This window comes from Amblyomma americanum, chromosome 11 (genome assembly GCF_052857255.1).
Source record: "Amblyomma americanum isolate KBUSLIRL-KWMA chromosome 11, ASM5285725v1, whole genome shotgun sequence".
NCBI lineage: Eukaryota > Metazoa > Arthropoda > Arachnida > Ixodida > Ixodidae > Amblyomma > Amblyomma americanum.
Window position 1 is genome coordinate 48,154,594 of NC_135507.1, and position 26,827 is coordinate 48,181,420.

A 26,827-nucleotide genomic window follows, 5' to 3' on the forward strand; every position below is an offset into this window, starting at 1 on the left:
AGCTGTTGAGGTATACACGTTAGGGAAGGAATTAAACACCCCAGCCAATGCCTTGGTTGCGTTGTACCTCTACCCAAACTATCCGGAACGCAACGTCGCAGGTAGGGCCTAAATAATATTCTTTTCAATTCAAAATCAGCTAAGGCGCACACGGAAAGCCATATTTCGGTCGGGCCTTATAGCGAACCAGTTGGACACCCAGGTAGCTCTCTTGAGTCGTGAATCTCACCATTTGAAGCACGATACCACGTGAGTAAGCTTCGTTGCTGTTGTCTCTGCACTGTGTCCTGTCTCACTGCATCGAAAGGAATATCATGCCTTTTGAGGTACAAGTTGCTTTGGTTTGGTTTGATATATGGGGTTTAATGACCCAAAGCGACTCCGGCTATTAGGAACGCTGTAGTGGAGGGCTCCGTAAATTTCGACCACCTGGGGTTCTTTAACGTGCAATGACATCGCACAGTACACGGGCCTCTAGAGTTTCGCCTCCATGAAAATTCGACCACCTTGGCTGGGATCGAACCCGCGTCATTCGCGTCATTAGCCGAGTGCCATAACTACAGAGACACCTCAGCGGCTGAGGTGCAGGTTGTGTTATCCCTTGAAGGAAAAAAAAACGCGTGTTCTGAACGTCAGCGCTCGGGTACAGGTGCCATGCAGTTGCCTCCCCATATATGTTCCTTTTGTCCTGCTTGCATTTTAAGAGTGACGATCATGTCTTTGTTCGTCGCTGCAGGGCTTCTGCTGCGCCCCATTGCCGCTATTCGAGTCATCGAGGCGAGCACATAGACCAAAGCCGTCTCGCCCTTGACAGGTCTTGTCTTCAACACCACCGCAACGAGTGGGTATCGCTGTAGATCAGCGGCTCGTTGTAGAGCCAGATGGACAAAAACAGCGGCGGTCAAGCACCTCCGCCCCTCGGTCGCGCTCGCGGCCGTTCGCGCGGCAGGGCACGGGCCGTGGTCGTATTGCCCGGAGCACAGGCGGCACCTACGGTGCCTCAAATTCCTGCTGCCATGGCGCCACCAGCGGCTTTGCCAAGGACGCCTGGTGTTTTGAGGCCTGCGACGGTGTCCTTGCCGTCGATGCCCGCCGTCGACAGCGTGGCGGGCCTGTCGTTCTCCATCGACAACATGGCCATCGGCGACGGGGCGCACCTCCACCAGATGGCGGCGATGGCCCCTTCAGCTGTGGTGCCACAGGTGAGTTATCTCTTGTTTACAGCGGCAGCTCTTGAAGGGCTGTTGGCTATGTTTTAGGTCTAGGTCTTTGGGGTGAACGTCCCAGAGCAACTGAGGCTATGAGCGCAGTGAAGGGCTCCGGAAAGTTTGGCCATCTCGGGTTCTTTAACGTGCACTAACATCGGACAGTACACGAGCATCTAGAATTTCGCCTCCATGGAAATTCGAGAACGCCGGACGGGATCCAACCCGCGTCTTTCGGGACAGTAGCCGAGCTCCATAACCACTGAGCCACCGCGGCGGCACCCTTGGGTATTGCGTCGTAGTAGTAGTAATTCGCAACTGAAAAATGGCTGCCAAGGAAACCGTCCGAAGAGTTGCTACCGTAGACAGAGGAGGGTGAACGCGGAATGTGCAAAGAATGGAGAGAGCGGAAGAATATGCAATCGGAGGCATTTCAATTTTATAACAACACCTATTAAAGGCCCGTTACCTGGGATTCGCGTCGTAGGGCTACTCGAGAACTTAAAAGCGTTGCTCTTTAACTATACGCATATGCATGCGCTCTCAAATTCTTAAATTCTATTGAATGAAATGAAGATAACCCCTCAAGTGGCCCTCAATCTGGCATTTCACAGTGGGGACACAGAAGACAACTTGCCGAAGTTCGCCCGTATACATTAAACGTCTTAGCGCATTAATCTAATGACGAGAAGCTGCTTCAACGGGAAACGGAGCTTTTCTACGCTAAGATGGTGCCGTGGAGCGCAGGCGTCGACGTTGCCGTCAGTTTTCGCGGGCAAAATGAGGAGACTTCGATACTGTTCATAGCATCACCTCATTACCTGCGGTCCCAGCATGGCCGGAAATCTACCTACGTGTGACCGTGCAGGGGGTACGCAGTTCCTCACTGAGGTAGCCGTATAGGTCCGCCGGGATTGTGCTCTTTTGAAGGCAACGGGTAGCATATCCACGTTTCCCGTGTATATTGTGTATACTAATGCGGGGGTAACTGAGTGAAGGAGCTGATGGTGTGCACAGCTGGGATAGTTTCCAGGGTGGAAGCATTAGGAGATTGACCGTATGGGGTGGAGGTGTATGTGTGAGACGAGAGCGTGTGGGGCTGTACACATCACGTACGTTGCAGCGCCCAGCCCGTGTGAATATGAGACCACCGCGTCATTGTAAGCCACCGTCCGGTTGCGGCACGGAGTTGTGTGATGTGTCGCGTCTACAAGCCGCCTGTCTTCATCTACCCTTGATGTCATGCTATGGGGGAGGAACCAAAGATTAGGTTAGATGAGACGGGGGTATTGACAACGTGTAGAGGGAGATCGAATGGGGAAAGGCTGAAATGATGAAGTAACCAGGGGTCCCTTGGAAGGCGCAGGATAATCATGCAATCTGTCGTTTCCGGTGAATGCCAGGAAGGCAGGTAAGAGGTAGGAAGAGACCGGTGTCATATAGTCTGATGTTGACTGGGGAGGTAGAGAGAAGCTTCGTGTAAATTGTTTAGGCAGAAGCGAGCCATGTGAGTTGTTATTGGGTAAGGAATATCTAATTCACTGATAGCATGAAGATAGCTAAAGTTATAGTTATACATAAAGGAGGCCGGTGTGACTACATAAACAATTGCCGCCCTATCTTAGTCTTGCCTGTGTCCTCAAACATTATAGATCGTCTGCTGAAAATACGGGAGACGAGACAATTAACGATTGACGGCCTTGAGAATGTCCGCGACCATTGATTTCATGCTGGTTATGTCTTGCGTTATGCAGGCGATTTTTTGTTCGCATGATGCCAAACACTCCTTAAAGGCGGCACATTGCTGTTCGAGGCAAGTACTTGATGAAGGGTGGTTGGATGAAGTTATCTTGTGTGGTACAAGGCCAGGGAGAGGGCCAGGATGGTGCCTGGCTGAGGATAATACCTGGCTGAGCAGGTTTTACTTGGGCAGCCCACACTAGAACAAGGTTAGCTTTCCAATCAATGAATGTTGGATTGGATGGTGATACCTCAGCTGCTGTCCACTTGTTCCGTCGCGCAGGTGTCCGGTGTGATCGGGAAGAGGGTTGCGTTGAGGTAATTTGCACTGTAAATCGTTCTAGTCTGGCCCAAGTTGCCGTATGAGACAGGACGAGTGTCGGTGCTCCTTTCGATCTGTGTCCAGGGGCGGATGGGACAGGCGATCACTAGAGGTGTGGTCCGACCGGAGTGCTATGGAGGGGGTTAGGATGAGCTTGTGGGTTTTTGAGCATCAGAATGGGTGTCACTTGCAAGGATACGGTCTAGCGTTCAGCGAAGTTGAATTCGGTGACAATAGGCCGCCTGTATACAAACTCGGCCTCTTCGCTGTCGCACAAAGCACCTTGTAATGAAAGGGCGTGGTCCTCACCGCAGTGGTAACACCACGGGGTGCAGGGATGCGGCTGTTGTTCATGACGTGTTGTTGCACAAGTGCAGCAGCGCTAGAAAGTTTTTCTGAGGTTTTCATTACGCGATGCCCACACTGTAGGCAGTTATTGTGTTTTAGAGCCTTAGTTCGATGTGGTTGGCAGCCATATTGCTCGGACCTCTTTCCGGCAGTCAAAAAGAGCTGGAGATTTTACATCAGCGCGTATCTGATGTAACAGTTGTACGGGTTGTTGCAGTATTCAAGATCATCTCTTTGATCAACTCAAGAGGAGTATGAGTTAAGACGTAAGCCTATCTTCGCTCATGAGTGCCGTGGACGGAAGTTGTGGACAGAGATTTTTAGGACGAACTCTCAATCATAAGGTGTGTAGTAAATAAATGTAAAAAAGCTAAGCAACAGTTCACAAGCAAATAACATATATGCAATGGAATAAAAATTAGAACAAAAAAACGTTAAAATAAAAACAGAAATAAAAACAAAATTAGAAATTACAAAAATGAAATAGTAAAAGTTATCAAAAGTCACTACAAATAATGAAATACTGAAAAATAGAGGGAAAGCTGTTTTTGAGTAAAGGAAATGAAGTAACTGTCTCACATACCTCTGCGGACACAGGAATAGGCTTTGTAAGGGAAGTGGTAGAGGGAGTGACAGAAGAAACCAAGTAAGAGGGGCCATGTGGTGATCTACGGAATAATTTCTACCACGTAGGGATCTTCAACCAGCACCCACATCTCGCAGCACACGGGCGCCTTTTGCGTTACACTTTCACCGAAACGCGACCTGCATGTCGAATCGAACCCTGGAACTTCGGCTCAATAATCGAGCGTCCTAACCACTCAGCCAACGCGGCGGCTGAAAAATGGAGGGAAGAAACATAGGACAAAAAAGGCTTCCGTAATTGCGCTCTTAAGCAGACTTGGTGCATTCGTGAAATTTTAAGTATATGCGTTGTGTGAGCTGCGGCTTTGTGTGCAAAGCTCTCTCTCTCCCTCTCTTCATCTCTGCTTGCAGCAGTTACAGTTCGCACCGGCCGTCGCACCTGGCGACAGTGGCGACGGCGGCCGCCTAGAGACCCGGCGTCGCCGCGACGAGTTCGCCGTCATCGAGACGCGGCCTGCACACATCGACAACAAGAGGGGCACTTCGGGCAGCCCCATCAAGGTTGTGGCCAACTACTTCCGGCTCATCTCCATGCCCCAGTGCTGCATACACCAGTACCACGTGCAGTTCACGCCGACGGTTGAGTCTAGTCGCATGAGGCGCGCCCTGCTCGCGGACTACATGCACATCTTCGACAAGTGCCTCGTGTTCGACGGCATGTCTGACTTGAAGTCGCCCAAGCGGCTGAACCAGGACATCACCGAGGTGTTCCCGCAGCGGCGCACCGACGGCAAGATCATCTGCGTCCGCTTCAAGTGGGTCCAGGAACTGGCCCCGTTCAACCCGGAGCTGCTGCGCCTCTTCAACACGCAGATGCGCCGCAACCTGGAGCGCCTGGACTTTGTGCAGATCAACCGGTACTTCTTCGACAAGCGCGCCGTGGCGAGCATTCCGCAGCACGCGCTCGAGCTGTGGCAAGGGCTCGTCACGGCCATTGGTCAGCACGATGCGGGCGTCCTGTTGGTGACGGACACGCTGCACAAGGTGCTGCGTCGCGACAGCGTCTTCGACCTCATGTCTCAGATCCAGCATGTCCCGAACTACAAGGACGAGTGCGTGAAACGGGTGGCCGGCTGCATTGTCCTGACGCCCTACAACAACAAGACATACAGGGTGGACGACATTGACTGGGAGCAGAACCCGGCCTGCACCTTTATAACCAAGGACGGGTCCAAGACCTACGCTGACTACTACCGGGTACGTGTTGCTACTAGTGGCATGTTATAGGTTCTGTTCAAAGTGGTGAATTAACTGGTGGCGTCGTCACCATCACATGACAAACTTCTTCCAATACATTATGCCAAGAGGGTCCATTCCGAAGTGGTACCCGAATTTTTCCAAGTTTCTCTCTCTATCTGGCTCAGCCGCCTTTCACTGAATCGCGTTTTCCTTCCATTGCTGTCATCTTTCTGTGGCAAACCACTAGCTATCTGGCATACAGCCCATTTAGTTTCCTCAAAAATTTATTCATGTGTTGCAAAGCCCAGTGTATGTGAGATTGCGTATGCTTAGCAGTATAGATGCAAGTACGACCGACCCCATCTGACTTTGGGCAATGCCATGTGCAGGAGCAGTACGAGAGGCGCATACGCGACATGCGCCAGCCGCTGCTGGTGGTCCGTCCCAAGGAAAAGGACCTGCGCGCCGGCCGCACGCAGAACATCTACCTGGTGCCGGAGCTGTGTGTCCTGACGGGACTCACTGACGAGGTGGGCAGTCGGTTTGAATGTAGTCCTGTTTGACCTTTTCTACGGCGGCCACTGTTTATAATGGGTATAACTCCTGTGTTCGCGACTTGGCCGTAGACGTCCGCACAACCAGGGGCGTTTAAGAAGGAGGCGGGGAGAGATCAGGCCATCCTAGCTCCACCGCTTGGCCAGTACTCTCGCCCATAACGCATCGCCAGCGTGCTGCAGCCATCAGGCTCGGAGTCACGTGAGCAACAGCTCATGCAGTGCCGTGTCCTTTCATGCAGTAGCATTTGAGTAGCTAGGGTTTATGCACCTCTGCTTTCCCACATTTATAGAATTTAGGCGAAAATTCTCTCTCCTTTTTATTCGCGCACTACCACATAAATTCGTTATTCTATTATATGCATAGAGGCTATGCCAGAGCACCTTCAGGGGCGTTTGAATCAACTCTAAATTTCCCCACTAGGCGCCGGCAGATTTCTCCGCTAGGCCTCGGCCGTATTGGTTGAACAGGCGAAGCCCGTCTTAAGTTTCCTCGATTGCGTTTCGACAGAAGCAACAGGGTCCCTATCGGACAACGCTATAGTGACGCCTCAAATGGACTGTCTCTCTCTAAGCATGCAAAAGGCGACATTTTATAGAGTACCTTTCCGGTGTAAACTATTACGAGCACTTCGCAGGCGTTATCTTCGGCGGTGGTAAGTATTCGGAGCTTCGCTCCCTTTCCTCTCACCCAGCTTGCGAAGGAGAGGTGTTTTGTTAGGTCACATAAGTGCTCGCTCTCCGAGCGTGTCAGCAGCTTTAAGCGTGCTTCGCTGTATCCGTATCGGCGTATTTCCCGTGAAGCTTGCTTTCTTGCGATGCGCGGCGTACTCGTGGGTTTGCTACGAGATATGCCTTCAGCCTTTTTCGTGATTAGTACGCGGTAACAGGAACATTCGCGATAAGCCGCTACGCCTTAAGCGGGCATCAAGATATGTGGCTGAATGGACGCGGAGGCGGGGGATTTCATGCTGCAACTTCCTAAGCGCATGTATTGCTCATGCGAGTACTCCTGGAGCTGGCTTGACGTGGTTTTACTGCATTACAAAACTGGCACTGCAATGCTTAGGACTTAGTATGTACTAAAAACCTGAATATAATATTGAAAGATTGGAAAGCAGAAATAGGGGAGTTGTGCTTCTTCTACATAAGGTTTTTGTTCGAATTAATTTGAAGGCGCTACAAACGTTTTCCAGCAACTGACTTGGGGAAGGGAAGGCGTCAGCATCTTTTACCGTTCCTTGTAGAACCATAAAGCGCGCCAAGTTTAAGCCACGGCCACATGAATGAATGCATTTGGTGGGAACTAGAAGATTGCGGACCCCGAGCTTTGTCGTGGTCGCTAAGGGCACATGTGCTCCTACAAAGTCTAGTCTGGGCAGTTTTTAAAACTGGATTAGCGTATAATGGGTATACGGGCCTTCTGGGACCCGACCCTAAAATCTTAGGCGGACTCTGAACCGTTGGAGGTACCCAGATAAGTGCGGCTGTCCGCCACCACCGTGGCTGAGTGGTTATGGTGCTCGCCCTCTGACCTGAACGACACGGGCTCGATCCCTGCCGCAGCGGTCGCATTTCGATGGAGGCGAATTTGCGGAGGCCCGCGTACCGTGCATTGTCAGTGCAGGTTAAAGAAGTCCACGTGGTTGAAATTATCCGAAGACCCTCCACTGCGGCGTCCCTACATAACCTGAGTTGCTCTGGGCCGGCCATAGACCCCAAACCACAGTTGCCGTCTAACGGGCCCTTATTTCCCTCGCAGATGCGGGCCAATGTGTCCGTGATGCGGGACCTGGCTCAGCACATGCGCGTGGAGCCTTCCAAACGGGTGCGGAACCTGCTCGAGTTCATGGACCGCATCAACAACAACGAGGCTATCCGCAACGACATGGACAGCTGGGGTCTCCGGTTCGACGACTCGCTCGTCAGAATCGACGCCCGCGTGCTGCCGCCCGAGAAGGTGATGCAAGGCAGCAACGCGTACCGCTACAGCGCGGCCACGGCCGACTTCTCGCGCGAGACGCGCGACCGGCCGCTGCACGTGGCCGTCGCCGTCGAGTCGTGGATCGTCCTTTGCCACCGGCGCGAGGAGGCCAACGTGACGGAATTCGTGCGCACCCTGATGTCCGTGTGCCCGCCCATGGGCGTCAAGATCGGGCAACCGCGTCTGGTGCTGCTGGACGACGACCGGCCCTCAGGCTTCGTGGAAGCCCTGCGCCAGCTTGGTAGAGGCGGCAATATTCAGCTGGCTTTGATCGTGCTTCCCAACAACCGCAAGGACCGCTACGACCTCATCAAGAAGGAGGCCTGCGTCGACCTCGGCCTCCACACACAGGTGGGCCGAGGCTTTTGTTCTTTGTCGCCCGAAGCGTGTAGCGAGATCCGGTAAAAACTCTGGATTTACTTTTCAAGACTTCTCCGGAGCCTGTTTTTGCGATACTGTAAGATGACCATTGTACAGGGGGCCTGCAGCTTCGTCAAGTGGTCTTCATGGCAGCTTTTTCTGCATACCTTTAGCATCCTGTATATTGTATTTGATGCAAACAAGCATTATTATTATCGTTATTATGAAGCGCTGAGTTCGGCTTCCTTGAAACACAATTGGAATCAGTTGTAATGAGTGTCCCTTATTGCGTTTTACTGCAAAAATTGGGAAATGGTGTGGTAAAGTGTGATGTGGTGTGCTTTTCAGGACTCAAATAATTTTGAGTTACCTCATTTCAGTCGTTATTCGGTTGGTTCTTTAGTATAATTGGAGGCTCCAGTTGGCCATAACTGGCCAGAACACTGTGCGCAAAAAGAATAATCGCGTCATTTGAGATGCTGAGCACCGAGCAAGTCTCTGGCCATCGCATCCATGACTGGTTGGTCGTGCTGTAATGTATATTACTGTCAAGATTAGCTGTTGCCTCTTTTCCCTGCGCTGTGAACGCTTACTTCAAGAGCGATGTGGTGGCTGTCTAGGTGTGAAAGTTTGTCGACGTGTATGTAAGTGTTTATATAGCAAGGAGCTGTAGGGTAAGATGATGCAAGTAGACTGAGGAAAGCAAAGTCATTTCTAACGCAGTACAGTGCATAATGGTGACGATGGCTACTAGTTTTTTTTTCGGTACACTTTCCAGGTGATGCTCGCCCGCACCATCGGCAACCGCAAGACCATTCGCTCTGTGGCCACCAAGGTAGCAGTGCAGCTGAACTGCAAGCTGGGCGGCGAGGCCTGGTGCCTGGAGATCCCTCTGGCCAGCACCATGGTGATCGGCTACGACACCTACCGCGACTCGAGCTCACCCCATGGCTCGGCGGGCGCCTTCGTGGCCAGCATAAACAGGAGCCTGACGCGGTGGTACTCGCGCGTCTCCTTCTATGACACCCACCAGGAGCTGGGCCACTCGCTCGCCTCACTCCTGCGCGACGCGCTGCGCAAGTACTCGCAGTGCAACGACGGCGCCTCGCCCGACCGCATCATATTCTTCCGCGACGGGGTGTCCGACGGACAGATCCCCCAGGTGGGCAAGGCAACTTTTTACCCAGAAAACCCGGCGTTGCTGGCGTTGTGAGCGAAAAGTCTCGTGCATGGATAGGACAGCTGGTTGTGCACAGAGACTCACCCACTCTCCAAACACGAAAACGCTTGTATGGTAGTATAATGAGACTAAGCTTTCCTCTAGCGCAGCGCCTTTCATGAAAGCGGGTGTGCGCTTGAAGACAGCTTACTCCCCTTTTTATTCCTTTCTGTTTATAGTGTAGGAGGCAGGTGGGCAGCATACGTCACATGACATTGCGACGTCGTCATAACCTGTCCTGAGGATAGGGAGCAAACTGCCCTCCGTGGCAGTTTAAATTATTGATTGGTTACCTGAAAAGAGAAACCTCTGCCACAGAAGGCCCACGGCCGGGAGAACCTGCCATCGCAGGGCAGTAGCGCATCCCTTAACTGCTGCACCACTGTACCACTACGCTAGGAAAGTATGAGGACTCTCATGGTTCTATGATTGTAGCGAATGACCTTCTGCATATCCGGGAATCAACCTATTATGCTGTCACGTCATACCTTTAGGGTGGAGCTTCAGTGTTCTCTCCAATTTTAGTTCTGTGGCCATTGAACTATTACCATTTATTGGATTTGCGAATACTGCTTCTTTCTACAAGAGTGGAATTAGCCGGGCCCGTTGGATCATGGCACATAAATAACAGCGTGACAGACCGGACAATAAGGATGAGACACAAACACGAGCGCTGACTATCAACTGAAAAAATAAAATTTATTGCACTGATGAAATTTATGCTCCAGTGTCACACCCACAGCATAAAGAAATAAAAAATTTAAAACCAAGCACCACGATTCTCCCGCGTTCGTAGCAATCAAGGAAACTAATCTGTTTCCTTTTCAAAGTGATAGAAGGTGTACTCACGCAATTCACTCCTTTTTTATGAATGGCATGCCCTTCGAATAAAGCGCGCGCAAGCTGTAGTATCTCCTGAGTACTTTGCTTTTGTCAAGAATTGCAGTGTACTTGCAGGTGGCCACGTGTTCAGGCAGATTCTTCCTCGTGCTGTCTTTGATATATAAATAGTTTTTAGGCCAAAAAAGAGACAAGACACATAGGGTGACAGGACGAAGCGCCAACTTCCAACTGATGTTATTGCATGCATGAAACGTACTTAAATAGCTTGTCGTCACATGTGCAGATGGGTCACCTAAAGCAGATGGGTCACCTAAAGCTCAAGTACGGCTTGGTAAGGCGCACTCCAGGAATTTCTTTTCACAGTCGTACAATACTATCGATGTGTCCCTTATGCACAGGTCGCCTTTCTTTTTGATAAAAAACGTTTCTATCAACTCTCTAGCATTAGTATTCCAGCTTTTGCCCAGAATGCGCACATCAGTGAAGCAAGGCTCACAATTGCGGGACGGGCACTTACTAATGTGCTTAGTTAGATTTGTACCTTCCTTTTTCTGCTCTACGTTTCTCTCATGTTCCCTCGTTCGCTCATTCAGGCACCTGCCAGTCTGGCCTATGTACGAGTGCCCGCAAGACAGGGGGATTTCGTAGACCACCCCTTCAGCACATTTTACGAACGGTCTCCTGTGCTTTGTTCCGCAGCCTCATTCCTTGCTGTTCTCTTTATAAGTACGGGAGCAAAGGCCACCTAGCTTTCTCGGTGCCGAAAAGGCGAGCCGTACAGCATGGCGGCTGGCAACTTTTTTCAAATTATGGGCCACACGATGCACGTATGGCACCACCACTGGTCTTACCTCTTCTCGGGGGACCTCTGGCTTTGCTCTACCAGTATCATTCTTTGTCTTGTAGAAGCGTTTTTTATCAAAAAGAAAGGCGACCTGTGCATAAGTGACACATCGATAGTATTGTACGACTGTGAAAAGAAATTCCTGGAGCGCGCCTTATCAAGTCGTACTTGAGCTTTAGGTGACCCATCTGCACATGTGAGGACAAGCTATTTAAGTACGTTTCACGCATGCAATAAAATCAGTTGGAAGTTGGCGCTTCGTCCTGTCACCCTACGTGTCTTGTCTCTTTTTTGCGCCTAAAAACTATTTAATTATGAACCAAAACCAACTAGCCCAGCAGCAAGTGCTCTTAGACCATATGTCTTTGATATCTCTGCTACGTTCTCGCAGCCTATCATTTAAACAACGTCCTGTCTGTCCTATGTAGGATGATCCATAGGACAAAGGCACAAAATCGTAGACCACTTCTTTTTTTACATTCGGTGAAAGGCCTTTCGTATTTCCTTTCGCACTGTTTTGGGCACCTCTCTTTTCGATTGAGGATTTTGCGAAGTTTGTCGAGTTTGTCAAGGTGCAGTAAAAAAGCACCCTTACGTAGGACTGCCCCAAAGCTCTCTTCAAAGGATGACTCACGCCGTGCACTTGTGAGATCACAACAGTTCTTTCATGTTCCTCTTGTACCTGTGTCGTCGTGGCTTCTCGGTGGAAATCTTTGAAAATTTTCTAGCCAACACTACAAAGAACAGCGTCCGTGAATCCGGCGATGTGCAACCTTTGTAGTTGGATCTTTAAGCTTTCTTCGCTAAGATGCAGACATGACTTATTGAGGGTGCTTTTCAAGGTGCATGTTGATGCTGCTCTCTTTAGTAGTTTCGGGTTATCCGAACTGTAAGGCGTGAATCCTTTCTTTGAGCGCGGGGTGTAGCACCAACACATGTGCTCTGGGTGCACGAACGCGAGCAAATCCAGGAACAGGTGTTGCACAGTGTTACGTCTCGCCTACCTACGACGCGCGGTATAGCCGGCGCGGATGCAACGGACGCCGCGGCTTCGTTCATCGCCGCCGCGACGCCTCCCGCCAAGCGCGTCCAGGCATGTTTCAGTGCCACGTGTCGTCGTGCGTGCGTGTGTGTGTGTGCTTGTTTTGCCCACGCTTGTCAAAGCGCGGCAGCCGGGGAGAGGAGCTCCTCAACTGGGAGGCGAGGAGGTCTGACCGGCGCCGGCCTGGCGGACGCGCCCGTCACGCCTGAACATGTTCAAGCGTCGCCGTATCGGATGACTCTTCCCAAGCCGTTCCCTCTTGCCCTCGACTCCGAGGGTATAAAAAAAGACAGCTGCGCCGGACGGGAGAGCCTTCGATTCCTTCCTTCGAGTAACGTGGTCGCCCTGACCGGCTGCTCTTTTTGAGATGCCAGAATAAACAAGTTGTTCTGTTGCCAGTCGAGTCATCCTTTGCCGGGACCTTCGGATGTTTCCTGCTTTGCCCCAGGCCGCCAGGCCAACGCTACCCTTGGGGCTTACAACCCAAATGCAACAACTGGTTGCCAGCGGTGGGATCCCGACAACGGAGGCCAGCAGCGAAGATATGCGGTCAACTGTATGCTGAGCAGCACAACGACCATCCGGGAGCAGTGCAACGAGCCCTGTGTGATGACTGGTTGCCTGCAGCGGAACGACTGCGCTGAATTCGTGGCTGCGAGGTTTGGTGAGTGCGGGACTTTCTTCTTCTGAGTTTTGCCAGGCTTTTGTTAGTGTCAGAAACAGAGCTGGTAATTGTGGTTGTCGTTGCTGCCGGGTTAGTTTGCGGCAAGACAATAGTAGGCAGTAGAGAAAGCAGCATTCGGAGCAGCCATGGATTTGAAGTCGTTGCGCAAACCGAAATTGCTGGAGCTTGCAAGAGAGTTGGGTCTTGATGTCTCAGACAAACTCAGAAAGCCAGAACTGCTGAGGGCGATTCTTGAGTTGGAGGCTGAGGATGACGAGCTGTCGGAATGCCTTGAGACCATTGAGGAGAGGGAACAAAAAGAGAAAGAGGAGCGCGAACGTAAAGAACAAAAAGAGAAAGAGGAGCGCGAACGTAAAGAACAAAAAGAGAAAGACGAGCGCGAACGTAAAGAACAAAAAGAGAAAGAGGAGCGCGAACGGAAAGAACAAAAAGAGAAAGAGGAGCGCGAACGTAAAGAGCAAAAAGAGAAAGAAGAGCGCGACCACGCTTTAGAAATGAAGCGTCTCGAGGTAGAGATGGAACGCGCTCGTAATGGAAGTCAGGCACACGGTGCAGGAGAACGGGTATCGTTCAAAATGACTGACCTGATGCGGCCGTTTAAGCTTGGAGAGGACATTGGTTTGTTCCTGGTTAACTTTGAGCGAACGTGCGAGAAGCAGGGGTTCTCTCGGGAAACGTGGCCACAGCGCTTGCTCACTTTGTTACCCGGCGAGGCGGCCGACGTAGTCGCTCGCTTGAAGAGAGAGGAGGCAGAGGATTTCGACCAAGTGAAATCGAGTCTGCTAAAAAAGTACAGGCTGTCAGCGGAGGCGTTCCGTCGGAAGTTTCGGGAAAATGAAAAAGGCAGAAATGAGTCATATACAGAGTTTGCCTACAGGCTTATGTCAAACATGCAGGAGTGGCTCAAAGAAGAGAAAGCGTTTGGTGACCACGAGAAAATTCTGCAGTGTTTCGGGCTGGAACAGTTTTATAGTCGGTTACCTGAGAACGTGCGGTACTGGGTCTTGGATAGGCCAGACGTTAGTACAGTGGCTAAAGCCGCCGAGCTAGCCGAGGAGTTTGTGACGCGTCGGGCTCGCGGAGCTAAGGACGGTCAAAAGGGTGAATTTGGCTCCAAGTCTGAGAGGCCGAAGTTCACACCCATGAGAGCAAGGGGGGACACGCGTAGTGCGGATGCGAGTGAAAGCAGTCCGACCGAACGTAAGGAGACGGCGGCAGCCGAAGCCGAACGCAGAAAGCGGTTCGAGAGGAGGCAAGCGCGCGTGTGTTATACGTGCCAGAAGCCGGGTCACTTTTCGGCGCAGTGTCCAGAAACAAAAAGAGAAGTCGTGTGTTTGTCATTAAGTAGCACTGACGAGAACATGAAGCTTCTCGAGCCTTACATGCGAGACTTCCTCGTGAACGGGAAAGAGTGCCGAGTGCTTCGTGATTCCGCAGCTACAATGGATGTAGTTCACACCTCTTACGTAGAACCCGATATGTTCACGGGCGAGTGCGCATGGATCAAGCAAGCCTTGGAAGCTCATAGCGTGTGTCTGCCCGTAGCAAAAGTGGTTATTGAAGGACCTTTCGGAGCAATTGAGACGGAGGCCGTAGTGTCATCTATGCTGCCCCCCCAGTACCCGTACCTATTTTCGAACAGGTCCGATCACCTCCTGCGCGAGAAGGGGCTTTTGTTTGGTGAGGCTAGCGTTCAGGCCTTAACCAGATCGAGAGTTCGGGAGCTCGCTGCAAAGGCGGTAGTTGCGGGGCCGACGTTGTCGAACAATGAGAAAGGGTCGGAGGCGCAGCAAGCTGATATTCCGAGCATGTCAGAACTGGATAAAATTGAGCCTGTAGCGTTGAAGGCACCAGGTACTGGAGAGGAAATGCCCGACAGGGGAAAGTTAGAAGAGCTTCCGGTCGAGCTTCCGGGACTAGGCTCAGTGACGAACAGGGAAGACACTGATCAGGTCATTAGTGACTTACTCAGTAAAGCACCGCTGTCGCCTGAGCAGAAAACCGAACTACACCAACTCTTACAAGAGTTTCAAGGTCAGTTCTCTGAGAGGCCTGGTAGGACTTCTGTCCTTACTCATGATATAGAACTTACCTCGCCAGAGCCAGTACGATCCAAGGCGTACCGGGTGTCACCCCGCCAGCGCGATATTATGGAGGCTGAGGTAAAGAAAATGCTACAGCTCGATGTTATTGAGGCGGGTGAGAGTGATTATACCTCCCCTTTGATTTTAGTTGAGGTACCGGGCAAGGAACCTCGTCCTTGCGTCGACTACCGCAGGCTTAATTCTATCACTAAGGATCAAATTTATCCGATCCCTAACATCGAGGAGCGCCTTGAGAAAGTTAGTAGCGCTCAGTTTATTTCCACCCTAGATCTTGTCAGGGGTTATTGGCAGGTTCCACTTACAGAGGAGGCTAGTAGGTATGCGGCGTTCATTTCACCAATGGGAACATTCCGTCCTAAAGTTTTGAGTTTTGGTTTGAAGAACGCGCCATACTGCTTTTCAAGCCTCATGGACAAAGTGTTGCGGGGACAGGAAGAATTTGCTTTACCGTATTTAGACGACGTAGCGATATTCTCCGCATCCTGGTCTGAGCATATGGCACACTTGCGGGCAGTGCTAACCCGCCTGCGCGAAGCGGGCTTGACAGTCAAGGCTCCCAAGTGCCAATTAGCACAGGCAGAGGTTGTCTACCTCGGTCACGTGATTGGACAGGGTCGTCGCCGCCCCTCTGAAATAAAGGTGGCCGCTGTGCGAGACTTCCCGCAACCGCGCACGAAGACCGATATTCGGTCGTTCTTGGGTGTCGCCGGCTACTATCAGAGGTACATCCCCAGGTACTCCGATATCGCGGCTCCCCTGACGGATGCTCTAAGAAAAACAGAGCCCCAAACAGTCGTCTGGAGCGAGACAAAGGAAAGAGCTTTTAGCGCCCTAAAGAGCGCCCTAACAAGCCAGCCTGTGCTACGATCGCCAGACTATACAAAAGGGTTCGTTGTTCAGTGCGATGCTAGTGAGCGAGGCATGGGCGTTGTACTGTGCCAAAGGGACAATGGAGAAGTGGAACACCCCGTCCTGTATGCTAGTCGTAAGCTGACCTGTCGTGAGCAGGCGTACAGCGCCACCGAGAAAGAGTGTGCGTGTCTCGTGTGGGCCGTTCAGAAATTGTCATGCTACCTAGCCGGCTCGAGGTTTATCATTGAGACGGATCACTGCCCTCTCCAATGGCTGCAGAACATCTCTCCCAAAAATGGCCGCCTCCTGCGCTGGAGCCTCGCTTTGCAACAATATTCCTTTGAGGTGCGTTACAAAAAGGGGAGTCTCAACGGTAACGCCGATGGCTTAAGTCGAAGCCCCTAACGTAGGAATCCGCCTCAAAGTTGTTGGTTACTGATGTTTTCTTCCTGAGGCAGGATTTTTAACATATTGCTTTTGTTTAGTGTTTCAAAGTGATTATGTGCTTTCTAGTGCAATTTTCCAATTTGTGGGCGCGTTCTGAGTGCTGCTTGACTACTGTAAGGAACTAGGCAGTAGTATAAAAGGGGAAAGAGCCTGGCAGAGCTTAGTGAGGGTTGTCTCGTGCTTGCTGACTGAGCGGTTGCGTTTCGGCGTAGTTCTAACGCTTGCTGGGAACGAGCACAAAAATGGCAACTCTCCCGAAGTGACTTTACAGTGTCCTATGTGATCCTGAACCCGAGAACGAGGCCTTCTCTGTGCGCTGCGCTCAAGCAACGTCGAGGGACGATCGGTTTCGATTACGAGCATCATCGAGCGACATCCCTCTGGACAGCGGATGCAGTCCCCTGACCATCGGGATCTCCTTCTCCCGGCGGGGCGGTCTGTTACGTCTCGCCTACCTACGACGCGCGGTATAGCCGGCGCGGATGCAACGGACGCCGCGGCTTCGTTCATCGCCGCCGCGACGCCTCCCGCCAAGCGCGTCCAGGCATGTTTCAGTGCCACGTGTCGTCGTGCGTGCGTGTGTGTGTGTGCTTGTTTTGCCCACGCTTGTCAAAGCGCGGCAGCCGGGGAGAGGAGCTCCTCAACTGGGAGGCGAGGAGGTCTGACCGGCGCCGGCCTGGCGGACGCGCCCGTCACGCCTGAACATGTTCAAGCGTCGCCGTATCGGATGACTCTTCCCAAGCCGTTCCCTCTTGCCCTCGACTCCGAGGGTATAAAAAAAGACAGCTGCGCCGGACGGGAGAGCCTTCGATTCCTTCCTTCGAGTAACGTGGTCGCCCTGACCGGCTGCTCTTTTTGAGATGCCAGAATAAACAAGTTGTTCTGTTGCCAGTCGAGTCATCCTTTGCCGGGACCTTCGGATGTTTCCTGCTTTGCCCCAGGCCGCCAGGCCAACGCTACCCTTGGGGCTTGCAACCCAGATGCAACAACAGGTTGTCTTGCGGTAATTCCTTCGTCAGAGTTAAATATTTAAGAGTGCCTTCGAATATCCTCAAAAGTTCTGCTACCCCACTATTGGGTCCCATGGCAGAGGCCTTGTAGACGATCAGAAAATCGTCAACATAGCAGAACACGTTGAGCGAGCTGCTGTTTTCGAGGGTTGTTTTCAGTTTTCAGTCGCAGCGGCCAAGTAGAAGATCGCTGAGAAGCGGCGCCACGCATGATCCTATATACATACTCCTTTTTTGCTGGATGTGAAGTCCATTAAGTCCATTTTTAAAGGTCATGAAGGTTGATCGCAGATAAAACCCCGGGACTTAAGGAAACTCGCACAAGTAATGTCACAGGCAGTTTGAAACCTAACGGTTCCCATTGTTTTGATGCTTTCCTTTACCGCCTCGAACAACAACTCGTGCAGAAGAGAGTAGTAGAAGTTTTTTAAGTCGACCGAAAGAATGTTTGCGCTTTGCGGGCACTGTTGTTCGAGCTACTCCCTCAGGTTCCTCAGTCAGGTTCTTTTTTTACCAGGAAAGGGTCGTGTACTGTTGGCAAGAAAAAAGAGTTTTATAAATAAATAGTAACAAGAGCCTTGATAAGGACCCTCAATAGGTCATGTCTGCATCGTAGCGAACAAAGCTTTAAGAACAAACTGCAAAGAATGCGCATCGCCGGATTCCCGGACGCTGTTCTTTGTAGTGTTGGCTACAACATTTTGAAAGATTTCCACCCGGAAGCCATGATCACTAAGGAACAAGAGGGAGGTGAAAAAACTTGCAATCCCACATGTGCACGGCGTGAGTCATCCTTTGAAAGAACGCGGGAGAATCTTGCTGCTTGGTTTTAAAGTTCTTATATTTTTATGCTGTGGGCATGACCCTTGAGTATAAATTACGTGAGTGCAGTAAAATTTTCTTCCATTTGTTAGTTAGCGAAAGTGTTTGTCTGTCTTCATTTTTGCCCCATCTGTGCGCTGTTATTTATGTGTAGTTCTTTCTAGTTCAATTTTTGTCATCCTGCCATGACCATTTGAGCTCTGCAGTATTGTGTAAATAAAATCAGATAATGTAGGTGCAGATAAAGCCGTGCAGGTGCGTAGTGCAGCATTTTGCGCTGCAACGGAAGTGGTGGCGAACATCCGAAATATCGGGAACACTTCAGCAGGGCATCCTGCATAGCCTAAATCTCTTTGAGACGTTAAACCCACACATAATTAACCATAAACATCCAAATACTATCGAATCATATTTACAAGTATGCTGCTTAGCTAAATTGTGATCGCTTGCTACAAAACTGTTGTGGTTATTCAGATAGTCTCAATGAGAGACACGTAGCTCGCTGATGCTAATGCCATCCCCTAAAAAAATTCCAATAAAGTTTCTGTTGACTTTCGGAAGAAATACATCGAAACTCTAGTCCTGTCAGCAGGAGTTATTGGCAGGGGATGCCAGTTCTTAGAGTTTTTTTTTTCATTTAGGAGTCGAGAGGCACACCCACCTTCTCATCGCGGCTATTGGAAAAATCGAATTTCGTAGACGTTTTTATGTCCTGGTATACGGCATCGCGTGGCCTCGAAAACTGAGTGGCTTGGATGGTGCAGGCGTTGCATCATCTTGTCTCTCCCGTCTCCACAGACGGGACACTGAAGGTCGCAGCAAGAATTTGTCTCAACATCTTTCTGACCTGTTTTGAAGCGTTCGTCCCCACTCGCAACAGATACGTGGGTGCGAAGAATCAATGCATCTCGGCAAGTATTTTTCGGCTGTTAAAACGTCCTGGTGAGACAGAAATAACTTACTCAATTTGGCCCCTCCAAACTTCGAGCTCTTGATAAATGTCTGCTGTAGAGTGTTTCGTAGCTGGGAAGACAAAAAAATTTACAGCGATTGATGCAGAGGAAATATGAAAACCTTCTTCTTTGCCTCACCAGTCTATTCGTTTTCCTTTTTATTTTTAATTATGATTCTATTGCAATTCTTGGTGCATTGTCATCCACTGCCCAGTCAACTTCAGTTGCTTTCTATGCAACTATGCAAAATGTGCGAGGTTGCGGCGACTCCTCTTACCACTGCCGGCGAAGTGGGGGACCGGTTATACGATATGTCTCCACACTGGACGGTGGCCGTTTGAAACACAGTCACCGGTGGGCCTTTGAGTACCAGGTGGGTATTGCTGAGCTCTGTGAGAAGGAATAGATCAAGAAACCCACAATTTCTCACACATTGTTCTTTGGGAGGCTATTGCCACAGTACCAATCCATCCAGTCGCACCTATACCGCGGCCGAACTGTTTTAGCTGGGACTTTTCATGCCTTGCGCATTCGAGGGGCTAGATGATTGTCATATCTTCGCTCGAGCGCCCTGCTGTCTTTCTCTCCCAGCATGTCTAGTTAAACCTGGTCTGTGTGCTTCGACCGTCAATCGGTGACATATTTGGTGGAGCCGCTGGGTGGTGTCCCATGTACTCTGACTACGAGGGCACTCTTGACGCCTGTTCTCCACGCGTGAACTCAACACCCGTCCACAAGGCGAGCCGCCGTCTGCGAGGCCTACAACCGGAGTTCGGCCAACTGACAGCACCTGTAAGGGTCATGACATCCTAAGCGGCTAGTCTTCACACACCTCGGTCGCCGCCACCGTTCCATGGAGACAGGTTCTAGGACGTCGAAGACTGGTTGGCCAGCTTTGACCGAGTGGCGGGTTTCAATGAGTGGGACGGCGAGCGCAAACTGCGCAACGTCTACTTTGCGCTGAAAGACTCAGCCAGAACGTGGTTTGAGAACCACGAAGCTTCTTTTGCCACCTTGGAGGCTTTTCGTCGAGAGCTGCTAGCGAAATTTACCAGCAGCGAAAGAACAGAGAAAGCTGAAATCGCCCTGCTTTAGAGATCACAGCAACCGAACGAGAGTGTCGCGATGTTCATAGAGGAAAAGACGAGCTTGTTCAATCGGGCCGACACTGCTATGTCCGAAGCCAAGGAGGTATGCCACTTATTGCGTGGCGTAAATGAGCAGCTGTTTGCCGGATTGGTCCGTGACTCGCCAAGAACAGTGCCCGACTTCACCAAGGAGGCAACGGTTATCGAGCGCTCTCTTCAGGAACGGGGTGCCCACTACGGACGTCAGGCTACTGTAGCAGCCGCTTCCCAGTACACGCATACGTCGCTGCACGCCGAGAAGCTTCGGGAGTTTTTAAAGAGCCTTGTGCGCGAGGAACTGGCGAAGCTTCGCTTTAAAGCTCCACAGGTCAGCGTCGCTGCCGTAACGGACGTGGTCCGTGAAGAAATTCAACGAGTTGTGCAGCCACCCCCCGCTCCACACCCGGCGCCCTCCGATATGACGTACAGCGACGCGCTACGAAGTCCCGGGCCAGCGATGCGAACCTTATCTCCCGTCGCTCCTGTGCCACCTCTACACAGTACCCAGTCGAAACAGTACCCTCCGTGCCGTAGGAGTCCAGTCCCCCCATGAGCAAAGCGCACGTGTGTCATACGCCAAACAATCGGCCGCTCTGTTACCACTGCGGGTAGCCCGGCCGCATCCTCCGCCACTGCCCCTACAGCAGAATGGGTTTAATCGGATTTTCACCTGACGCACTTTGACCGCGCTACGGTGAACGACCAAGGGATATCGAGCAGTACCTGGCTCACAACGTGCAGTCCTCGACCTCGCAGCGACGTCAGTCCCGATCGCCAACCCCAAGGCGGTTCTCTTCGCCCGGCCGGCCTTCGTCCTCTGCTCTGGCAACTTCAGAGGTACCTCCCCACGTCGGGAAAATTGGAGACGGCGTCTTCCGGGCGTAAGGCCACCGCGACTGGACCGAGTCAAGAGCCTCCACCCGACGATTCACCGCGACCCTCCGACCGCCGACGACCTCGACGACGAGCTGGGACCGACTGGTTTCCGCCGAAATTCCGGTACCCGCCGACAACCACGACGTTACCGAACTCGTGGATAACGGCGCTGATTTTTCTGTAATGAGTAGACGGTTAGCTACGGCCCTGAGGAAGGTTCTTACCCCTTGGTCTGGGCCGTAGATCCGGACAGCTGGTGGCCATGTGGTAACTTCGATCGGTGTGTGCACTTCGCGAATCCAGATCCGCGGTGTTACTTTCCCTGGTTGCTTTCCTGTGTTAAGCGAGTGCTCCATGGACCTCATACTCGGTTTGGATTTCCTTCAGGAGTACGGTGCCGTTATCAACTTTCAGGAGCTATTCTTGTCGTTTTCCACCCAAGGCTCTGTCGACGACGATACCGAGCCGCGCAGGGCTAAGTTATGCGTCTGTGATGACCAGATATTGATTCCGTCGAGAGCCAGCATGTTTGCTGCCTCAGAGTGCGATAACAACCCCAGTACTCGTGGCATCGCTGAAACCAACATCTTGCTGCTCCTGGGTCGGCAAGTCTGTGTAGCTTGCGGAATTATTGAATTGAACAGTGCGCGAACCGAACTTTTAGTGACCAACTTTAAGCAGCCCCAATTTTAAGCAAAAATTTTTTAAACAGCCCCAACTCCAGGTCGCCGGTTAGAACCGCTGCCCCGAGCTAGGCTCGAACTGGCTAGTCAATCTTATGCTACGCGAAACGCTGAATCGTATGACACTTTCGCGACATTCTACAAAAAACGGTTACAATGATAGGAACCTGCATGAAAGCTGCGAGATATCGTGAAGTGGAGGGCGCGGGGATAATTTCCACCACCCTTATCTAATCTATCTTTACAAGTTGTTCTTTAAGTGTCGTGTACAATGCAGACTACGCAGGTATTTTTACATTTCGTGTCCGCTGGAGCTGATGCGGCCTCCTTGTTGGAAGTGCGATTCCGCAGGAAACTGCAGTAGTGGACCACGCATAACGTTTTCCCGAAGATTTGTAGTCACTACAGAAAGCTTTTATTCCAAAGTAAACTTAAATTTTCTTCCAAGAACGGTACCTTTCCATTGCAAGGCAGGCTGAACTTCGGTCTAATAGAATAGGATTAGGAATCAAGAGACTGGAGCTCTGAGCATCTGCCATGTACGTACGCACTGATTTGATTCCCGGGAGTTCCGAATAGCATGAGAAAATGTGCGGAAATGGCAAACTTTGGAGATGGGACCTGCGTGGGAGGTAGAGTTTCCATGAGGATGACATCATAGCTAGAAATTGTCATGAGTTTCCACGAGGATGTCATCATGGCTAGAAAGTATGTGACAGGCATGCACGTTTTGCTCGGGACCAGGCTCGCGGCAATACAGTGCGGTAATCGAAAGCTTTAGCTTAATGTTTTTTTGGTGGCTTCCGCATGAGGTGACGGGGGCTGTACGATGATCTGCAACATGTAAATTCGATGTTTGAAGCCTACCTGGAGCCCTAGGTAGCGCGTGGTCAGCTGGCCCCGGATCGGCTTTATTTGAATAATGCGTAAGCAACGCATGGCATTTTTTTTGCGGTTTCATGTCATTAGGAGCTTGTCATCACGATAACGTTCTAACGAATTTAGTTATAAGAAAAAAATGTTTGCATTAAATACAGCATCAAAAAATCTCGCAGGGGAAATATTGAGGTGCTAGTGAGGTAGGAATTAATTAGAGCCAGAAATGTCCCAAAAGTGTGCGGGGCCGGAGCAGATGTGGCGCAAAAGTTTGAAACACTGGAAATGGGTGGAACTACAGCTTAGTGCCGAATCTGAAAAACTGGAAGTGTAGACGTAGCGAACCGTGGCGACAAATTTGAAAACGAAGCGTGGCGCCAACTTTTTAAACTCAAAATGGGCAATGATAGAACTTAATTTAGGCAAAGAGGGGCTAGCAGGCGTCAATGCTTACGCATGCCTCCAGTGCGGATGTCACAGTGATCTCATAAGTTTTTTATTTACTGTGTTATGAATTGCTTTTATTATTCTTCGTTTTCAGTCCTGCACTTTAACCTTATGTCACCTCCCCGCTTTTGCGCCACCAATCGCCCAATGACTTTTTCGTAACTTCCAATGCCCTGTGCTGTCAGCAGAAATGCACTGGCAGGTGGTGCTGGTGGCGGCAGCGGGCGCGATTGAAGCCTGTCTCGGGTGTGCGCGGCGCAGGTGAAGGAGTGGGAGATCAATCAGATCGTGGCCTCGCTGCAAGCGCTCTTCCCGGGCGTGCAGCACAAGCTGGCCTTCGTGGTGGTGACCAAGCGCATCTCCACGCGTTTCTTCCTGCCGAGCCGTGAGCGCGTGGCCAACCCGCCGCCGGGCACCGTGGTCGACAGCGATGTGACGCGCCCCGAGCGGTACGACTTCTTCCTGGTGTCGCAGAGCGTGCGCCAGGGCACCGTGGCCCCGACCCTTTACAACGTCATCTACGACACGACAGGCCTGAAGCCAGACCACATGCAGCGCCTGGCGTACAAGCTGACCCACCTCTACTTCAACTGGCCGGGCACCATCCGCGTGCCGGCCCCGTGCCAGTACGCCCACAAGCTGGCCTTCCTCGCCGGCCAATCGATGCACGCGGAGCACAACCCGCGCCTCTCCTCTACCCTGTATTACCTCTAAACTCTGGCATTCGGGGTTTGCCGAGGTTCGCTGGTATGAGGAAGGTGGGATGGGAGGTTTGCGCCCTCTGCCCCCTTCTGCACACCTGCGCACAGCATCTAAGGAGCACGGAAAGGGGCTAAGCAGGTGTGTGGGATCGACCTCTGCATGTTGCCATGGCAGTTCATGAACGAAGCGCCGGCGTCTAATAGAAGCAGCGAGGGGTTCAGGCTTACCACGGCTCAGTATTAAGGGTTGCTTTTTAAGGTGAGAACTCAGTCGCGATGTGTATGGCGTGACTAATGATTGTTTGTGGAAGGGTTCATGCCTGAGGCCTTCGCTGTAGGAGCTGCTGCGTGGCAGCAAAGGTCAGTGATTCAAAGTTTATCTGTGCTAGATGGCTAATTTTTTTCCGTTTACCTTAGGAGAGCAATCAATTCGATATGTTCTGTGCAATTTGATTCTTGATGAATGTTCACTTTTTTCGCGTTTTTCTTTGTTGATATATCTTTGTTTGTGCCCATGGGCAGTTTTTCTATAATGAACGGATACTGGTTCAAGAATTGCGGGTGCCATTCTTCCATAATTTTGTTGAACTAAATTACGTGCACTGGCCATGCACACGGCCATCAAGTTTTCACAGCAGGCATTTTGTATATTTATTGGAAAATTTCTGGTTGTTCGAGAGCATTCATCTGTTTTTGGAGTTATGGATCTCTGTAATGAGTTTATGGTATTCCATATCAAGTCATCTAATTTTTTCAGATGTCACAACATAAACAGGTTAGGAATGTCTGGATGTATTACAGGTAGAGCAGTGTTCTCTAACCTGTTGCTGCGAATAATATATTGAACCGATTGGTGTTCTTCCAATTGGTGTTGCGCATATTGTGTGGATGCTAACGCGATTTTCTCTCATACGTGGCGCTATAGAAGCATTCACGTTGATTTTTTCTCTTTTGTTTTGCCTGGACGAAAATTATTATTGTCTCATGTGATTATTGATGTTCAACTATGTTTCATCTTGACTTCATCGTAAGAATTTCAAAAAATGTGTGCTTTTGATATGGCAGTTAGTCACAACAGCATCTCATTCCTGTACTTTTCTCTAAAAATATTCTACAAAAATCAAATTTGTTTCCCTATTTTACTTTTCTCAAGATTCATCTTGGAACCTCTGTGAGTTATGGTGACTGAAAGCCCTCTGTTTTTTCTTTCTCTGGAAATTGTAAGGCATCGTGCTTAAAATAGATCTGCTTTATTTTTTTTTCATTTAGTTCGAAATGCCTTACTTCTAATGCCTTACTTTCTAATTTCTTGAGTTTCTTTTTTCCTTCATTGTGTGCATTTTCTTGTCAGTAGTTGGTTTGCTTTCAAAAGGTATCGAAGCAGCTTTTTTGTTTGTTGTGTGGTCTTTTCATATTGGTTTCCTTTGAATTTGTATTGAAAGTTCTTGTGTGTAAATGTTGTCATTGTGTTTGCAACTCTCTTGTTCTGTTCTCTTTGCATGTTGGTTTGCTTTAAATTTGTACCGGAAAGCTTTTGCAAAATTTGTCACATAAAATTCACTGAAACTGATTTGGTCGGAGAAGTTGTGCCGTTACGATTTGGTAAATAGAGCCCCTTGAAGCCTGCGAGGTTCCTACATGAGAAGTTGGAGACAAACCCCATTTCTCTGCTTGCTGCCTTGATTGGTCTCAAAGTTGAAGGCACCATTTGGAATACTCATGTGATCAAGAGGGGTTAACTTCATGTGTGAGAGTAAATAGGCAGAGGGCAGGGGAAGCTAGGCCTTCAAAACGGAAGAATGGTGTCACACTAAGCAATGTAGGGAACTGAAATTGCTTGGCTTGGAGTTTCTCTTCATGTAGCATCAGGGCATGGAATTATCCGGCATAGATCTATGTTGTTTTACATATTTTGATTTGAATTTCGACTGCAAGCATTTTTATGAAAAACAGTGCTGCTGGTCTGGCTAGGATAGTTGCGTAATTTCAGCATTGTATGCTCAGGAAAGGCCCCGAATGCTTCCAGGTTTCTACATGTCGAATGTAATGACATTTCCCCGATCTCTTGGCTTAACGTCTTAGTTTACGAGATGGGTTTCAACGCTCATGCCTCAAAAGGGCTAAGTATGTCAGGAGGAGCATGCAGATGGGATTGGAAGCTGTGCTATGCAACATAGGGATCTTAAAATGTTTCTTTTCTGAGCATAAAGTATCAAAATTAGAAGCTAAGCAACGAACCTCAGTCGCATGCATTTTATGCGAACTAAAATTTTCAAATTATAAAGGACTTAAAAATGCTCATTTCTTTGGAAAGAAGGGTGCTAACTGGAATAAAGATATGCCGAAAGTGCACTTATGTGATTTATACAAGGTGTGCATTAAATCATTGAAGGATGTATAGTGTAATTTTTCATATTCTTTCCGATGTTTCAACAAGCTTGGCAGTTACCGAGTTTGTGTTATATCGGGTGCAGTGTGTAGCTTTGCGGGTCAGGTGTGTAGCTTCCACTTTTTCATGTGTCAAAGCATTGAAGGGTGTTTAATGGGTATCAAAAGAAGTTGGGCTTCATGTCAGTGGAGTGTTTCTTGTATGATGTTTCTTATTTGGGATATCATACATATTTACCAGTTACCTAGCTTGAATTTACTTTTGTGCTCTTCTGGTGATTTGGACAACTTTAGTGCTCTTCTGGTGATTTGGACAGTTACTTTTGGATGTAATTTGCAGTGTGTTCAATAAAATACATACTAAGTTTCCCGCTTGAACACTTGCGCTTCATTGACGTAGCATTGGCATGGGACAAGTACTCTGGCTTCCTGGCTGCTGTCTATGCAAACATTACGTGGCTGTGTTCTTCGCTTCGTGTAGTGTAGTTTTACTGTATTGCATGATACTTGTAGCTCTGGTGCTTATTGAGATAGCAAAGTGAAGTGTTCAAAAGCTGCGTAAAACTTTAC

General features: G+C 50.1%; 1 protein-coding gene across 1 annotated transcript; it reads left to right on the plus strand.

Annotated features, from left to right (window-relative positions):
* The first annotated feature begins 871 nt into the window (after positions 1-871).
* Positions 872-24,093, plus strand: LOC144110093 (piwi-like protein 1). Its single transcript, XM_077642910.1, has 6 exons — positions 872-1,202; positions 4,612-5,457; positions 5,829-5,969; positions 7,756-8,328; positions 9,116-9,499; positions 23,430-24,093. The coding sequence occupies exons 1-6, from the start codon at positions 882-884 to the stop codon at positions 23,880-23,882; spliced, it is 2,718 nt and encodes a 905-aa protein (XP_077499036.1). The 5' UTR covers positions 872-881; the 3' UTR covers positions 23,883-24,093.
* Positions 24,094-26,827: the final 2,734 nt, after the last annotated feature.

Bases quoted from the DNA above. Each gene is read 5' to 3' on its own strand.
- LOC144110093 (XM_077642910.1), top strand. From the start codon at position 882: ATGGACAAAAACAGCGGCGGTCAAGCACCTCCGCCCCTCGGTCGCGCT. The intron at 5,458-5,828 runs GTACGTGTTGCT...TGCCATGTGCAG, and splicing joins CCTACGCTGACTACTACCGG to GAGCAGTACGAGAGGCGCAT. The intron at 8,329-9,115 runs GTGGGCCGAGGC...TACACTTTCCAG, and splicing joins ACCTCGGCCTCCACACACAG to GTGATGCTCGCCCGCACCAT.